Source organism: Arvicola amphibius, chromosome 10 (assembly GCF_903992535.2).
Source record: "Arvicola amphibius chromosome 10, mArvAmp1.2, whole genome shotgun sequence".
NCBI lineage: Eukaryota > Metazoa > Chordata > Mammalia > Rodentia > Cricetidae > Arvicola > Arvicola amphibius.
The window spans coordinates 62,216,376-62,235,435 of record NC_052056.1 but is presented as its reverse complement, the minus strand read 5'-3'; the positions used below and the strand labels follow the sequence as shown (position 1 = coordinate 62,235,435).

Here is a 19,060-nt window from a genome sequence, read left to right as displayed (position 1 = left end):
TACTGCAAAAAGAACCTTCTCTGATGAGGGTTAAGAGTTTCGCCAGTCTATGTGTATAAAGCTAAGAATGTAGGGTACAGTTCATTACTATGTACACTTAGCATATTAATAGTACTGGGTTCTCCCCTAGGAACTGTGACCTAGACAGCCATGGGTTCCATCTTGTGTGACTGTACTTTAAGTACAGTCAGGAATGGTTGGTCACTGTTAATAGCGTTCATGCCACTATCACGCCAGAGGGCGTATCTTGTCAGGCCTGTCACTATTTCATATTCAGTCAGTATTTATGTTCTTCATTGATACTATTTCTTTTTGTTGTTGTCCTGCACATTTTTTTCACTGAAAATGATACTGGGTTACATAAAGGCATTTTCATACAAGTATATAATGTACATTTGAGCGTGTTTCTGCCATACCGCACTATCCTTCCCCTTACTTTTCTTCTTTCCTCTTGTTAGTCACCTTTGTTGCCGTAGGCTTTTTCACACCATAAGTTATTGGCCCATTTGTGTGACTTTTAAACATATTTTTTGTTGTTTGTTGACTATTCTTTTTTAATAATTTGTAAGAATAGCTTCTAGTGGCCAGTAATAATTTGAATATTGTTTTATTTTCTGTAATGCCTTATTTTTTCTTTATTATTTGGTTTATCTGTGAGTAATCTTTTTTTTATTTAGAGAATACTTTATTAGTTTTTTTAATCAAACCCACGTAGATAAGACCTTACATATTTAATACAGTGCGTTACCCCTGTACAAATGGGAAAAAAAATTAAGTTCAACATTTCTAGACCAATATGGCTGTTAATTTCTGTACAATGTCAACTCAGCACAGTAAATTGGGATACTTTTTTCCAAAGTTGACAGCACAGCTAAAGTTTCCAAAAATTCAAATTATATATATGTATATATATTTATATTTATATAAAAAGACCAATAATGGCAGTATGTTATGCATCAATAGCAGCAACAGCTTTTCCAGGTTCTGCAGTCATTTGAACAAAATTGTAGAGACATCCAGCACACTCCACTTAAAAAAAAAAAAAAAAGTAAAAAACAAAATCCCAGAAAACAGCACAGTTCTTTTACTCTTGTGGTACCTGGCACCATTTTTTTTTTTTTTTAAATTAGCTTCTCAATCATCATCTGGAAAGAAAACATTCTGAGCAACATCATTAAAAACAGCTCTGATAAAGCACGGTCACTACTATGTATAAAGCAGGGACAAGCTATTTTACATTCACAGAGGTATGATACAGTGCTGTCCTACATCTACAATACTGGAAGATACAATTGAAAAGGCAGGAGTTGAGACTTGATTCTACTTTTCCAGCAGAGGGCCCAAAGGATGGTATGACACAGCTCTGTAAAGAAACACACTCTTAGATACGATTTCGTTTCACTAGTGGCACAGTTCTAATGATTCATTCTTTCCATGAACATCAGCTAAAAACCGTTATTAAAAAAGAAAAAGAAAAAAAAAAGATTACCCCTAAAACAAAACTCTATAAAAATATGAAACGCTTCACGAATTTGCGTGTCATCCTTGCGCAGGGGCCATGCTAATCTTCTCTGTATCGTTCCAATTTTAGTATATGTGCTGCCGAAGCGAGCACTGTGAGTAATCTGAGTGTGTTTTATTTTGTTTTAACTTTTTGTAGAGAACAAACATAGCCTGAATTGAAAAATGCACCGTATTTTTTTCAGCTCCTATTATTATTAATTTTTATATGTTGTGAGATTATTTTGTTTTTAATGGTTATGTTAGTCTTTTAAAATTATATTGCACCCCCCCATCCTTAATTCCAGCACTTGGGAGGCAGAGGTAGGTGGATTTTTGTGAATTCAAGGCCAGCCTGAGTGAGCTCCAGGAAAACTGGGTCTACACAGAGAAACCCTGTCTCAAAAAATAACAATAAAATAAAATAAAAAAGATTTCATAGAGCCAGTTGTGGAAGTGTACACCTTTAACCCTAGCACCTCGGGAGACAGAGACAGGCAGATCTGTGTGACTCTGTCTGTTGGAGGCCAACCTGATCTACATTATGAGTTGTAAGACAGGGCTACAGAGTGAGTGAGACTCTGTCTCAAACAAACAAACAAACAAACAAAAATCACAAAGAAAATGTCCATCTTTCTACCTGTGCATACACAACTGGTTAAGATTATTTTGTTAGGAAAAGGAAAATGCTGTTTTCTGCTGGGCTAATTTTCAGTTCTAAATTGAAATGGCTGACTGGCTTATTTTCTTTTTTTTGTGCAAGTTAACTGAACAAGAAACCAGACCTATTTAGCTAAATAAGCAGATTTTCATGCTGACTTCATTCAAACATCTGCCTTCTAGAGATACACATAATGTTGGATATGAAATAAATGGGCAAATTAATGTTTAAACTTCTATTGCGATTTTTTTAAACCTTTATCAAGACTTTTAAAATAGAGTCCTGTTTTTCTCAATTTATGAATAAACTATATAAAACACTTTTATGTTGTTTAATATTTGAATAGTTATGAAAACCATTATTTGAATTGTGCTTCTTTTGGCATTAGGGTTTCTTCACATCTAATAGTTTTCTTTATTTCACAGAAATACCGGTATCAGGATGAAGAGGTCCCTCCTCCAGAGCACATCTCCCCACCTGTCACTAATGAGGTGCTAGGTCCAGAACTGGTTCATGTCTCAGAGAAGAACCTGTCAGAGATAGAGAATGTCCATGGATTTGTTTCTCATTCTCATATTTCACCAATAAAGGTAGGATAGTAATTGTTATTATTGCTTATTGATATGATTTAGATATTACTTTTATTTATAAATTAATTGTTCAAGCTAATGTTAATTCCCCATTCTTTGGGTTGGTTTTAGTTTTATAGTCCTAAAGAATTACATGCTATTTAATAGTATTTCAAATTCATTTTTAAACACTTGATTAAAATAGTCTTTGAAATTTCATTTGTGAATTTTCTTGCTCTTATCTCTTCTTTCTTTATAAATAATCACAATCCTGAATTTGATGTTTTCCTTTAAAGTTCTCCTACATACTTACAGTTATAATCTATGTATTGTTTTGTATATTTTGAACTTTATTTAATGGATTCATACATCAGCTTGCATTTTTGTGCAACATTATATTCCTACAACTTATTACTTAGTTTTGCAATCTGGAGTTTTCTATTTTATAAGCATTCATACTTTTTCTTTCTTTTAATTGGTATTGAGTATTTTCAGGTTATTGCTAGCTAAAATTACAGGAGAGACATATAGGACCTTCCCCCACCCCAATTAATGGTGCCAAACTAAAATATTTGTATAATTTTTCACTTTAGAAAAGCAAGATACAAGGCTTTAATTGGTCTGTATTCTCATAAATACAGAGTGGTCTTATTTTTCTTTTGAAATGATATCTCATTATGACTGGAATATACATATTCCTTTTTATTAGTAAACTAGGATATACTTACTTCATCAGTCAGGCTTCTTGTTTTGTGACTTGCCTACTTAGGATTTTTGCTTGCTTTTGTATGGAGCATCATTCTGACCAGCTTGTAAGCGAGTGGGTTTTTAATGTTTGTTTGTTTGTTTGTTTGTTATCCATTCCCCTCCGTGTTGGGATAGCAACCCTTTGTTTATTGTAAGTATTGTTTATAAAGAACATTTATTTACCTTTTCTGTACCTCTTATCTCAGCCTCCCGAGATTGCAGGCTTAGGCCACCATACCCAATACTATATAAAGTGATTTTTAAAGTTAGTATGTAATATCAAAATTTAGAGAACTTTAAGAATTTGCTTAGCATAGTGCCATATACTTGTACTCTCCATACCTTGGGAAACTGAGCTAGAGAGACTGCTGCAAGTTTAAAGTCAGGTTTGAGCTACATAGTAACTTAAAAGCTAGTCTATGCTACATGGAGAAACTGTGATCTTCCCTTCACTCCCAAAATAAAAGGAAAGATTAAGAATTGAAACATATTGTATAGTGTATTTGTATTGTGTATATTTATACTATATTTGATGGGCATATTCATTCTTCAATATTTGTTTCTATTTTAATTTATTTATTCTTTTCTCACACACTACATCCCTACTACAGCTTCCCCTCCCTTTACTCCTCCCAGATCCTCTCCACCGCCCACATCTCCCCCTAGAAAAGAGTAGGTCTTCTAGGGACATCACCTGAACACAGCACCATAAGATACAATAGTATCAGACACAAACCCTCACATCAAAACTCTTGTGTGGCAACCCAAGGAACCCAAGAGCAAACAAAAAAGTCAGAGACACCCCCACTCCTACTGTCAGGAATCCCACAAAAACACCAAGCTAATAACCATAACTTATTTGCAGAGGACCTTGCACAGACCCATGCAGGCTCCACAATTGCCAATTCAGTCTCTGTAAGACCCTATGAGCCCTGGTTAGTTGATTCTACAGACCGTGTTCTCTGGGTGTCTTCTATCCCAGACTCTTAAAATTCCTCCTCCCCTTCTGCAAGAGCTCTGAGGGAAGGGACTCATGGAGCCCTCCAACCTGGACTGTCTCTCTCCATCATGTTTGGCTGTAGGTCTCTGCATCCACTCCCTCTCATCTGCTGCCAGACAAAGCCTATCTATGGATGACTGGACAAGGAACCCATCTATGAGTATAACAGATTTTAAGACTCATTCATTGTTTTTTTTTTTTTGGTAGGGGGGCAGTCATGTTTGTTTCTACCATGGGTCTCCAGTTCCTGATCATCCAGGCAATGTCAGGCATGGGCGCCCTCTCGTGGCATGATCCTCAAATTAGACTATTTATAGTTGGCCACTCCCATGAGTTCTGAGCTTTCATTGCCCCAGCATATCTTGCAGTCAGGACAGATTATAGGTCAAAGATTTTGTGGCTGGGTTAGTGTCCCAGTCCTACCACTGGAAGCCTTGCCTGGTTTCAGAAGGTGGACTGTTTAGGCTCTGTATCCTCTATTACTATTTTTAAATTTGGTTTGTTAAAGTCTAGTTTCTTGAGTTCTTTATATACTTTTGATATTAGCCCCCTATTGGATATGTAGTTGGTGAAAATCTTTTTGCATTCTGTAGGCTGCTGTTTTGACCTTTTGGCAGTGTCTTTTGCCTTACAAAAGCTTTTCAGTTTCATGAGGTCCCATTTATAATTGATCTTAGTGCCTGTAATATTGGTGTTCTGTTCAGGAAGTTGTCTCCTGTGCATTCAAAGCTGTTCCCCACTTTCTATTCTGTTGGGTTCAGTGTATCTGGTTTTATGTTCAGATTTTTGATCTACTTGGACTTGAGTTTTGTGACGGGTAATAAGTATGAATCTATTTGCATTCTTCTGCATGCAGACATCCAGTTAGACCAGGACCATTTGTTGAAGGCGCTTTCTCTTTTTCTGTTGTGTATTTCTGGATTCTTTATCAAAAAACAGGCCATTAGTCTTGGCAACAAGCACCTTTACCCACTAAATCATTTCACTGGCTCTAAAGAAGACATTTATAACCCCAGCCAAAGCTCAGAAGACATTGTAGGAGAAAGCGTGGAAAGAATATGAGAACCAGAAGTTAGGAGAACGATTGTAAAGTGCTATCTCTTGGCTATGACACAACTATTGCAAATAGGAACTGTGGTGGTTTGGGAAAAAAAATGGCCCCCAAAGGGTGTGGCACTATTAGAAGGTATGGTCTTGTTGGAGGAAGTGATGACCTGAGTTTGTTACTTGGGACCCATATGGTGGAAGGAGAGAACCATCTTCTGCAAGTCATCCTCTGACCTCCACATATGCACCATGACACATATACACAATAAAACGTAATAAAAAAATGAAAAATAGACATCTTGTTAAGAACTGAGCACACAAATATCCCTTGTTTTTTAAGCACTCTGAGCATGAGTCTCTGCATTTACCACTATTGATTACACAGAGAAGCTTCTCTAATTGAAGGTAATAGCATTTATCTGTGGTTATAAACATAAGTGTGGAAAAGATAGTTCAACACCATGTCAGTGTAGATAAACACCAGTAGTAAATTCTTTACCAGGGCCTGTAATCTTTCCACAGGTTCTTGTCTGGATTTACAGTACTAGGTATAAATTCCCTTTTGTGGAGCAGGGGCTCATCCAACTAGAGAGTACTTGGGTCACCCCCACCTTCACCAGTCATGCTACTGTTGTATCAGTGGTCAGATCTTGTCTAGCAGATTGGTGTTGTAGCTCATAGTTAAGACCACCGTTAACTGAACAGTGGTGGTGCATACATTTAATCCCAGCCCTCAGGAGGCAGAAGCAGGTGGATCTCTGAGTTTGAGTCCAGCCTGGTCTACAGAGCGAGTTCTAGGACATCCAAGGCTAGAAACACAGAGAAACCCTGTGTCCCCCCCCCCAAAAAAAAACAAAAACAAATAAGCAAAAGACCACTGTTCACCATTTTTTCTCTAGCAGCATGCATTCCTTATAGCATTGTGATTGCTTCCAGCTCAGTTCTTGCTTGCTTTCTGTCTTATAACCAAGATATTGTATCTTCAGCAGTAAGGTCTTACCATCTAATTCTGGTGGACAACTAAGAGCAATGGCAAGAGCCTGTATTGTTTTAGGGGCCTTTTGGACCCCCTTGACCAGCAGTACACACACAGATATCTTACACCTGGCACTGGGAATTTTGATTCTTAGACAGTAGGGCTTCTAGGACCATTATCCATCCACTAGGGATATATCTCTTTAACACTTTGTCATTGTTGTTAACTTACATTTTTAAATTGACTTTCAAAATAGTAGGCTTCCTTATGGTTCTTACTTTTTTCCAGAGTGTGTGTGTGTGTGTGTGTGTGTGTGTGTTTTGTTTTTTCAAGACAGGATTTCTAGGTGTAATATAGGCCGTCCTGGAACTCAGCTTGATCTGTAGATCAGGCTTATCATACTGGAATTCAATTTGATCTGTAGATCAGGCTGACCTTGAACTTGCAGAGATCCACCTGCCACCGCTGCCTCCTGAGTCTTGGGATTAAAGGTGTGTGCCACAATACTTGACCCCCATGTGACTTTTTCATGTATCCTTTATTTTGGTTAATACTTCTTCCAATTATTTTTTTTTTGCAATTATGGAAAGGATCTGTGCATAAGATTGATTTGCTGAGCTGAATATTAACTAGGTACTGCTTCAGTCTTCGTAATTCTAATAAAAACTAATGATAAAAAAGTAAAAAAAAAATCAGAGTCAGACATGGTGTTGAATGAATGCTGTAATCCTGCATTTGGAGTGCAGAGTCCAGAGGAATACGAATTCAAAGCTGGACTTGTCTACATAGTGAGTTTGAGGCCAGTGTGGCTTACATCAGACCAAAACAAATAAAACTCTTCAAACCATAAGAAAACAGTAAAATTCATTTAATAGATGATTATTTTAAAAAATCAATTGCTATGCTAGTACAATTGCTAGGCTGAGATAGTAGGATTTCAAATTTGAGAACAGCCTGGACCTGATAGTTTGTCTTTGAAATCCATCAGAAACAAAAAAATCCAAGCCATAATTACTAGAATAATAGTTTTGCTTATATTTCAAGAACATAAACAGGTAGCTGGGTGGTGGCTGTGGCACATGACTTTAATCACAGCATTTGGGAGACAGAGGCAGGTGGATCTCTCTGTGAGTTCAAGGCCAGCTTGGTTTATAGAGTGAGTTCCAAGACATCCAGGACTGTTTCACAGAAAAACCTTGTCTTGAAAAACCAAAACAAACAAAAAACATAAACAGGTACAGATGATTTAGCTTTCAGTGGTTAATACTTTAATGAGAAGTCAGGTGTAGCATGATATATGTCGTACTTTAAGTTCCAATGCTGTAGTAAACACTGCAACAAGCATCACGAGGGAGAAAGAGCTTATTTGGCTCAGAATTAATTCCTGGTTACAGCTTATCATGGCAGGGAAGTCAGGGAACATGGGGACTTGAAGCTACTATTCGCATGACATTCACAGCCAAACCAGAAAACCATGAAATTATGTACACAGTGCTCTGCTCACTTCCGTGTCCAGAAAAAGTTACTACCCAAGGCGGCTGAATCTTTCCACTAGTCAAGTTAGTCCCCACAGATATGCCCACAGGCCCTTACAATCCGGACAGTTCCTCATGGAGACTTTCTCCCTAGATGACTCTAGATTGTGCCAGGTTGGTATTAAAACCAACCATCACAGTATGTTGTAAAATATAGGAGGAATTAAAGTATTTTAAGAAAGTCGACACCTAAACAAGATTTTGAAGAAAGCAGTCAGAGTTAGAAGCTACCCCTGGAGTAACTACTATAGAGGTGAGATTTCAGCATTGAAGTAAGTTCAGTGTCCCAGGGTACCTGTTAGGAAAGAGGGGTGTGGTATAGAGGGCTGCTGTGGTGAAGGAGCTGCCAGCATGAAATGCTGTGTGAATAGGTTCTTTGGTGGTGCTATATTTCGTCGTTCTTGTTACTGTGCTGATGAAAAGTTACAGTGATGGAAAGTCCATCCAGAGCTAAGTATGAAGGTAATTATGATTTTATCATTTCAGAAACTGGAAAGGGTACTTTCTGGCTAATATTGGGAAAAGTCTCAATAAAAGAAATTAATGATATTACGTTAAAAAGAATCCCAGTGAATAAAAAGGACATATTGGACAAATTCAGGGATTAACAACAGTATGAGGACTCTAAAAACAGTGAGTTGGGATGTTGGAAAGTAGTCAGAAAGTAAAATAAGCAGAAATTCAGCCTTCAAAATAGATCCAATTTTAGGTGAAGCGGCCAGATGCTATATATAAGGAAATTGCAATGACACAGATATAACAAAGTAATTCGTATGTGCTTCTTCTTCAATGGCAGGGAAAGTTTTGTATAAACTAGTATATACAACATAAATATTGTTAAGAGAAACTGGAAATAAAAGATAGAGATGGGTGTATGGACCAAAAATGAGTTTATCTCTCACTTACATGCATTCCCTACAGTAGTAGTTGAGGATATTGACAAAGGAAGTCATATAGTAGTGCTTAATAGGTTTTCAAAAATTATTGAACATGGGATTTGTAGAAATATATAATCAAAGATAAGCCTTTTACTGGATGCTATGGGAATATAACTTTCCTGTTTCAAGTAAATAATGAGCAATTTTGAAATCACCTCATTTTTACAACTCTAGAACATAAAAGGTGTTTGCTTTTTCATCTTTAAGTATATCAAAAATTATATGTGCTTGTGTGTGTGTCAGGGGCTTTGCGCACGTGCACGTACACACACAAACACACACACACACACACACACACACACACACACACACACACACACAGAAGCATGCACACATGCACCCTGCCAACCAGAGGTATTGGATCCCCAAGAGCTGGAGTTCCTTGTGGTTGTAAAGCTAAGGTGTCTGTTTTGAGCGCTGGGAGTCTGGTTTGGATTTTCTGAAAGAACAGTACGTGTCTTAACCGCTGAGCCGCCTCTCCAGCCCTAAGGGTTTTTTCATTTAATTTTTTTTTTCATTTTTTTTTATTTCTTGTTGGGGTAGATTAAACTAAGACCATATAATTTGTATACAATTCAGCCACTAGGTGGTGCCCATACAGAAGGGATTTACTTACATGAAGGTTGTGTGTGTCTTTCTGTGTTTGCTTTTCTAAATAAATAGCACTCTTTGTTCACTAAGATTACTTAATACTTTGTTTTGTAATTATACCTAAAGATTTCTGGGTTTATTTGTAAGTTTGGAAATACGTTTTCAAATAATTGAAGACCTATTCTGTAATTTTGTACTAATTTTTACTTCTATTTAATGTTATAAAAATACATATTACACCCCTAAGCTTATTATTACTGCATGACTTTTACTCTTTTGGCTTTTTCGAGGGGCCCACCACTCAGCTCTTAAATAAATCACACACACAGGCTTATTCTTAGTTAGGAATGTCAGGCCTTAGCTTGGCTTGTTTCTTCAGCTTTTCCAAGTTGTCTACCTTTTGCTTCTGGGCTTTTTCAAACTTTTCTTACTTTTGTATATCTTTCTTTACTTCTTTCTCCGTGGCTTGCTGTGTAGTTGGGTGGCTGTCCCCTGATATTCTCCTCTCCTTGTTCTCTTGCAGGGTTCTACTTCTATTTATATTCTCTGCCTGTTAACCCCACCTGTCCTTGTTACTCTGTCGCTATTGACCGTTCAACTCTTTATTAGACCATCAGGTGTTTTAGACAAAGAATCACAGCTTCACAGAGTTAAACAAATGAAACATAAACAAAAGCAACACACCTTAAAATAATATTCCCCAACAATTATGTTTTTCAAGTTTTGCCTAACAATCATTAAATATGTACTTTGCTGGATGAAGTAGTGCACACCTTTAGTTCCAGCACTCAGAGGCAGAAATGGGCAGATCTGTGTGAGTTCCAATTCAACCTGGGCTACATAGTGAAACACTGTGTCTGAGTGCGTGTGCATTCTCCAGAGAAAAAGACCACACACAAACACACACATATACTTACAAAGCTATGGTTCAACTAGTCTAACAATGACTGTCTCTTGGCAGAAAATTCAAGAATCCAGTAGTTCAGTCCACAAGGCTGGATATCTCAGCTGACCTTAAAAGGTTCATCAGAATCCCAAAGAATTAGGTTCCAATACCTGTGAAGGAATGGATATGTCAGCAAGAATGAGAGCAAGCAGGCAAAGAGGAAAAGCCTCCTTCCGTGCCCTTTATATAGCTGCCACCAGAAGGTGTGGCCCAGATTTAGACTGGGTCTTCCTGTTTCAAATTATTCAACCAAGAAAAATCCTACACTGTTATGCCTAGTTGCTTGGGCTTTAAGTTAGTTAATTCCAGATGTAGTTGACAACCAAGAATAGCTACCACATGTATATTTATGCCTATGTGTAGTTGGCTTTTCTACATTAAGCTTTCTCCAGCTGTTACAGTTAGAATTTTAGTGTGAAAGGAAAAAGTTGGGGCTGGAACAATTGCTCAGTGGTTAGGAGCACTCGGTGCTTCTCCAGAGAACCGGAGTTTGGTTCCCAGCACCTACATGAGGTGACTCACAACCACCTGTAACTCCTGTTGTAGGGAACTCTAAGCCCTCTCTTCTGGCCTCCATAGGCACTAGCATTCACAAGGCAGACACAGAGTCACAGACATATAGATAAATAATTTTAAAGGAAAAAGTCAACTGCATAAAAATGTTACTTTATATATACCCTAAGATGTTAGCAGCAATTGTTTTGGTCTGTTTTAGGTTGCATATTTTATTTCCTATTCCAGGGTTTTCTGTAATGAACCTAAATTTTGCTTTAGTGAAGTTCATCTTCCAGCTCTGTTGTGGAGTGAATAAGGTTCTTGCAAAAGTACTCTTCATTGCCTTCTACATCCCATTCAAATTATGTGGAACCAGTTATGATTTTGATACATATATTGTTTTATACACATATATTGTTTGACAGTGGACAACCTAATCAACAGTCTAGGTATTTGTACTTTGGATAACAAGATATTTTCATAAAAAAGCTTTTTGAGAAATTGAAAGTTGTTTAGTGAATAGATTGAAATAGAACATTTGTGTATTAGAGCATAATTATTCATGTTTTTGCAAAATGTGGAATGGAGTGATCTTTGGCTTTCTATGGTAATTCTCTGTGCACTGAAGGATTACTGTTGTGTTGTCTGTATTATTGTTTTCAACTTGAAGAAGGGGGTTTGCATTTAATATTCAGTATCCTTGTCTTGATAATCCACAATCTCAAAGGCTGTATCAAAACTAGAGTGTTGTGTTTAGTTTTTTTCTCTTGGTGTTTATCAGAATATATGGATCATGGAACACATTTTGGGATCAAACTAGTTACTCTCTGTATGAACTGTATTAATGGCTTTTTTATTAAATACTGATCCATAGTAAAACTTTGTTTTTTGGGAGGTCTTACTCTTTTCCTCCAAAGAGGATTCTTAGATTCATGTCAACTTCTAATGTTTTCATGTATTTCTCTACTGGACTTAAATAGAATTAATCTCTTTAGAACCATAGATTGTAAGCTGCTTTCCTACTCCTTGGAAAGAAACCCCAAACTCTGCTTTAATCTCTTTGGTAAAGTATTGGATCTCTAAGAATTCCACATGGTTCTCAGCTCTTTGGGGCATGTGTCTTAGGTAAAGGAATCAAAGAGATAATATGGGCATCTTTTCTTCTTGAGCCAGATTTGCAGTGGGCCTCAGGGTTGTGGTTTGCTGTGCCATGTCCAGTAAATTACATTCAATTCCTGCTTTGAAGTATACACATAAATAAGATTTTGTCCACATCTGAAAAATACTCATGAGTGGGCCTGGAATTTATGATGTCTTCAAACAACTAAAAATTGATTCACTCAATTATCATCAGATAACACTTTTGTTCACATACCCTTTTAAGTGTACATATATTATAACATATACTAATAGCATATCATAGGTTAAGCTTCATAATCTACTTCTTAAACTTGAGGGTGTTAAGAGTTACTTTAGGGAGTTTTTAACTAGCATTTCATGGGGGCTAAACAGATTACTCAGTGGTTACAAGCATGTGTTACACCTCAAAAGGTCCTGAATTGACTTCAAGCACCCCTAACAGGCAGTTTCCAAGCACCTGTAACTGCAGCTCCAAGGGATCTGATGATCTGATGCCCTCTTCTGGCCTTCCTGGTCACTTGAATACACGTAGCTTATACACATAAACTAAATTTTTTAAAAATAAAGTATTTATATTAAATACCAGGCAATTTTAAGGTTAATTGCTATGATTGAAAAAAAAACATGGAAGAAATTATAGATTAAGAAATGCATCAAGCAGTATTCACGAGCCAGAGTAGCATTTGTACAGTGATTTATAACAAAAAAAATTACTGGTGTTTTTTGCATATTTAAACACATAACCTGATAATCTTAATGATAATGATATACTAAACAGATGGTGCTGATTACTTCTTAACAGTTCTTTTATCATAAAAGCTCCAGTGGCCATGTATGTATTTGTCTGATCAATCTATTCTAGACTCAGTAATCAAAACATTAGAAATCAATACACTAAATAGAATAATTATGCTATATTATAAACGTATTTTTCCTAACGTTAGATCATCAGAATTCAGCATATGGTATCCTAAACAATTTAAAAAACCAATGCTAAATAATGTAAGATCCTTCACGATGTCAAAATTTGTGAGTAGCAGATACCCTTTTAATGAAATTACTTTAACAATCAGAGCTGTTATCAGAAAGAAACCTTGTATTTTAAAATTCAGTTCTATTTATAATTTATGTAAGCAGTGAAGATGCCATTGGATTTTACTTCACACTGATTGAAACTTAGTAACCCGGGCTTTCTCCACCCCATGCGCTAAATCAGTCAGCCCCAAAGGGTCTTGGTAGCCCAGTGTTTATAACATCCTTCTTTACCTGCTAATCGACCTCACTTCCTGGATTTCAGTCCGTCTAGTTATCAGCTAACAAAAGAACAGCTTTTGGTTCCTGCAGACGCTGGTGAAAAAATAATCACGAGAAAGAAATCCACCTTATGTCGTCTTTTTCTGTCTGCAAAAATAAACTCAGCCATCATACAGCTAACAGGTACAGAAGGAAGATACAAGCTCGTTCATAGGAAGAAACTACAGAGAAAATGAGCATCATTTCTCAAGGTTTTTATTTTCTCTGATCTACAAGTGATGCTGCTGTAATTCTAGCTGCAGTTTTTACCGATCATTCACCACTCAGCAGCTGGTGGAGAAGTAAGACTGCTTGGCAACCACCTGCAGGGCTGCAGAGATGAATTACATTTTCGGAAACAACACACTTCTGTACTCTCGCGCCAGTCGAGGAGGGAATGCTAGCTCTAGCCATGGCTCAGTAGGCCCAAAGCAGAAACACTGGGCAAAAAAGGGCTCGTCAGATGAACTGCAAGCTGAGCCAGAACCTTCACGCTGGCAGCAGATAGTTGCATTTTTCACTCGAAGACACAGCTTTATTGACTGCATCTCGGTAGCCACCAGCTCCACCCAGGTAACATGCCACTTGTTGAAATTATTTTTAATATATTTATGTTCATATTTGCTTTGCCACAATGTCTTCATGTGGATTTATTATTAAAATTGAGTCTTCTGTGCTGTTATCTTGGCACTGAAATTTTATGTTTTTAGTCCATCTCTGCAGGTCTTTAGCACAGAAGGGGAAATGAAAAACATTTTCCCTTATGTTATGTAATGCTAAACAAAACAGTCTCAGATTCTGCTAAATGACTTCTCTAAAAATGTAAAGTCATTAACACACAAGTTAAAATATAAGTTAATAATGCTCATCTTATTTTTAGATGATGTTAAATGCTGTAGAGAATGATGTTTGAGCAAAAGAAAACAACCTATTTGTTTAGTTTTGCATATTAGTAGAAATCCTTAGGGACAAATTATAGTAAAGAAACAAAAGATAGCTTAAATATTTTAAATTTTTGAGAATGAATTAAATGTAATACAATTAGCTGATATTGTATATATTTATCTTAAAGTTATATTAAATTGATTTAGTCAAGAGATTAATGAGTCCTTCCATTTTACAAATATATATTGTTTTAAGGCTAATCTGGAACTAGTAAATGTGTGCAATTGCATAGTCATGGAATATTTTAGCATATTCAAATTATAAAGAAACTAGCAACAGGAAAAGTCCCAATTTTTAAAATGTCCCATAAAATTACTTCTTTAAGAGGAAAGGAATATTGAATATAGAAGGAGAAAATAAAAGCATTTGGATAAAATGCTAGTGATTTGTATAAAAGATGATGAAAGGAAATGTTAATATTTTAAAATACATTATAGCAGATAGTTATTCAACTAGTGAAATAAAAGGGTAAAAAATAGTCTAATTGAGAGTGATTTTTTTTCCTTTGAAGCCAAGTAATTCTTAATATGCGTACAGATGCATATACTTTTGAAAAATAAATTTCCTTAAGATTTCTTTCATCGCTGGAGACAGCACAGTAAATATATTTATAACTGCCAAGCTGATTATTTGTTTTGGTTGCTAGAGTTTTCTCATAATGGTTTTGGTTGTAAAGTGTCAACTTTAAAAGTCAGAAAAATCTCCCTATTTCTTACATGATTAAGATGAAATTCAGGAGTAGGAAGCATCTTCATTTTGCATGTAGGCACTGAGGTTACTTCCAGCAAAACTTACTGAAAGGCAGTGATTGACTCTGAAATTAAATACTCACTGCTCTAAGAATTTTTTTTATCTTAATTCTGATTATGATGGGTGAAAAGATTAAAGGTTAGTGTTGCCGGTTTTTATAGATTAAATAATATAAAATGTTTTCATCAATAAAAATACCTGATGATTTATGTAAATAAACTACTGTGCTTATGTATATACATATATTTATATCTGATGTTCATCTTAGAACATACAAATGAAAAGACCACTAGTTTGCACATAAAACCACTGAAAGCATACAGTTGGGAAAACAGTAACCTAGACACTAAAATGGTTGTAGCCCTGTTACACCACAGAATATTACTCCCCCTCACCCCCAGTTGGTTCCTGTCATGTTTATATGCTGAAGTATGAGTTGGTTTCTCTTGCAAATCTCTTAACTGATAGTTCTCTTGTCCTTTGAGTTTTGTCTCTGCAGGTATAAAAATTTCCTTGGTCAGGGTTTTTTTTTTTTTCCTTTTCTCTCTGATGAGTTGCATAATTTATATGTTCAAGTCTGTAGTTATAACTTATTGGAGTTTGTTTTATAGGATAAAATATAGTGGAACTGAAAAATAGCTTGAGACCTGATTGCATCTTAGTTGATGCTGGAGTCCATTTTTATAATGACTCAGGCCTGGCTTTGTAGCACCACAAGACTTAATGTTTTCAGGGGCAAAGTAGATGAATGAAATGTCATAATTTGTAACTACTATGAGTATGTTTTGTACTGTGATTGTACTCTGTTTTGATGTTGTCTGAAATGAACTTTTTAAAGATTTGCTAGGAAGCTAAACTTTTATTGTAATTACCCTTAATTGGGTTATATTATACTTTAGCAAGTTGAAGAGTTGTTACTAAATTAAATTTTTATTATTTTCTCAGTCACTACTCTGATTCTCAAACACTCTTTGCTACAAATAAAAAGAAACTACTTACAAATTCATTTTAACTGCTTGCCTATTGGAAGTATTCACGTTCAGAACTAAGATTATGTGCCAGGTTCCATGGAATATCTGGAACTTCTAGGAAGTCATTGTATTCTAAATGATAAGGAAATCAAATAGTTAGAAATATCTACAAGATACCAAATACTTCTATTGGTGCTCAGTAACTATTTGTGGAATTAATGTCTGTTTCAGTTAGCTGGAATGGTATTTTTTAATGCTCCACATTCTCCCCTTTCAGGTGTCTTTAGTTCTTCACAATGGTTCATTTCATCATCTTGCCTTTTCCTCTCTTGCTTCCTATTATCCTCAGGCCATACAAGTCCTGTGTGTTCCTGATTTCCTTGCCCATTTAACACTCACCAATAATAATAAAAATGTTGTTTACGTACTATCTCCATTCATTTGGTTTTGCCTCAGAAGTCTACATTGTAAGTTGGGAAAGGGAACTCTTTTTAATTAAGATATATTTGTCATGACTGTATTGTTGCTTTACCTTGCTATAATTTTTTTCTTTAGAGACTTCATATTATAAATAGTCTTTGTTTTGAATAATTAATACATATATATATAATAATTTATAAGCAGTGTAAAACATTCCTTTTGGTTCCTCACATCATCATCCATCCTGCTCTTATAAGTAGTTACCATGGGACCAAGAGATGGAGCTATATCTTTATCTTGTCATTACTGTTTCGTGGATGACTGTACCTCATCCCCCTTCTTTGATTCATGACCATAAAAACTGCTCTTTGTAATCTTAACCCATTTATCTTTTTTAAAGCTTCCATCAGTAAAATCAGGTGTCATCGGGACAATATTTCCTTCCCTCTCTTCTGGGCATCTGCATCTCTCTTAATCACTATGATTGCTGAGTATATGAGCTGTTGACTTATACTGTCTTTGTTCTGCTCACTATTTGTGTAATCATTTCTTAGTGACTTTCTTAAGACTTTATATCCTTACATAATCTACCCAAAACCTTGACCTTTTCTCTATTTTTCATATCTTTACCCATAGGTATGAAATACCTTGTGTTTTCTGTCACTTGAATAATCTACCCAAATGATTATGTTCAAGACTTTCCAGTACTACTCACTGTATCACTTGAATCGCTGATGCAAGCATTTCACATGACTACCACTTTCCTTTTCAGCTTACTCTGTGCAGTACCCCCACTACAATGATTTTAATCCTCTTAAGACTCTAGGGACCAATGATTTTTACTGTCTTTTGCCACTCATACATCCCTCATTGCATTGCTCAAATTCTTTTATAATTTTAACTCTCGTCTCCTTTGTCCTTTTATTGGAAGCATCTATACTTTGTTAATTGCAGCTCTGCCTTCTCCACAAGACCTCTGAAACTGCACTTTAAGCATACCTTAGAAAGCATACCTGTTTTCTAGGTTGATAATCTTCCTTTAGCCTGTTGCAGCAAGTGAACTTTCTGTTCTTGAAGCTCACCCTTCACTTCTGTACTAGATTTCACTCCCATTTCAAGATCTCATCAGACTCCATTTTCCACTGTCATTTCCACTTTCCTTGTTTATTAATTAATTTCCATGAGCCGAAATACCTCTCACTAACATAAACAGCTAAAAATGTCTCTATGTGTATATGTTTTCAAATCAAATTTGTTAGTTTTTACTCTTTATTTTACCTACAGGACAAAAGAATTTAACACAATTGATTACTCGTTAAATTTTTTTGACTTTTGACTCTTGGATGCTGATCTCATATTCATTCTCCTAGCTTCAATATCCTTTGGAGTATTTTCCTTTTTCTTACTGCTAAGTATTGGAATGTCTTAGGGCTTAGTCTTGAATTCTTGTGTGTGTGTGTGTGTGTGTGTGTGTGTGTGTGTGTGTGTGTGTGTGTGTTTCAAGTAATCTTGTCTGGACCCAGTCCAGTCTTGTGCTGTTGCTATCAAGGTTTCTGTCTTTAGCTGGAAGCTAATTCTTGTATACTAAGTTTTATAACTACAGCTTCCTGTCTACCCAGTATTTTCACCTGGGTGAAGCATATGAAATACTAAGAATAGAATTCCTTCATTATTACTATTATTGAGTTTCTTTTTTCATTTAACTTTTTAATTTTTTCGTTTGTTTTCTTCTTTATTTTCTTCTTGTTATTTTTGTTGTGGTCTTTGACAGAAAGAAAACATGTGATCTGGCCCATGCTTATGAGATGCTTTATATGAGTTATATTTCAGCATCAAGAGTTTTTTTACCTTATTACTTCCTATTCTTATATGTGCTGAGAATAAAAAGACAAAACCATTGGATTTATCTTCTTTTCCTTGCTTCACTTCCAAGATAACAGCCAAATCCTATTGGCTCTTGGGTTTAAGATAGGCTTCTCCCCTTTGCCTCCACCCCTCCCACCTGTGAATGTGTGTGGGCCTGTGCTTATGAGTGAGTGCAAGTGCCCATGCACTTCAGAGTGTTTCCTTCACTAGACTCTCAGTTTCCTGTAGGTGGAATTTTCCATTTATGTTTATGCCAATCCTCAGCTTCTGTAACATTGTTGGCAACATAGCAAATACAACAAATATTGTTGAATGAGAGAAGACAGATCAACTTTCACTCAGAAAAGCTAGTGCAGATTTTTCTCTGTCTTATTTCTATCTTAATCTCTCCATGAAACATTTGTGTATTGAGTTGGTGTTAAGCTTCTCCTCTGGCTGATATCTTATTTCTTATTTGTCCCACTGGGGAGGAAGTGAGCCCGGAAAAAAACTTTGGTTTTCTCACAGTCAGGATGACTATGTAACTCTTAGGCTCTAGATGGAAAGAGGGTGCTATTAATAACTAAAGTGGGACAAGTACAAATACGCATTTCCTAGGCAAACAAAGGCATATGGTTACCTATTTATATCCATTTATTCTTCTGACTTATAACTAGGGCAACAGACTTCA

The 19,060-nt window shown here is 36.1% G+C and overlaps 1 protein-coding gene and 1 non-coding gene across 7 annotated transcripts in view; one reads left to right on the top strand and one right to left on the bottom strand.

The window, feature by feature from the left end:
* Positions 1–19,060, top strand: part of Dlg1 (discs large MAGUK scaffold protein 1) — a 203,107-nt gene that overhangs the window by 63,886 nt on the left and 120,161 nt on the right. For all 6 annotated transcript variants that reach the window (XM_038346139.2, XM_038346138.2, XM_038346137.2 and 3 more), the window contains exon 5: positions 2,587–2,751. In XM_038346139.2, the coding sequence (XP_038202067.1) occupies positions 2,587–2,751 (165 nt within the window). The remainder of the gene's footprint in view (positions 1–2,586; positions 2,752–19,060) is intronic.
* Positions 1,509–1,615, bottom strand: LOC119825868. The gene has a single exon (XR_005287325.1). It is a non-coding gene; the product is annotated as a U6 spliceosomal RNA (small nuclear RNA).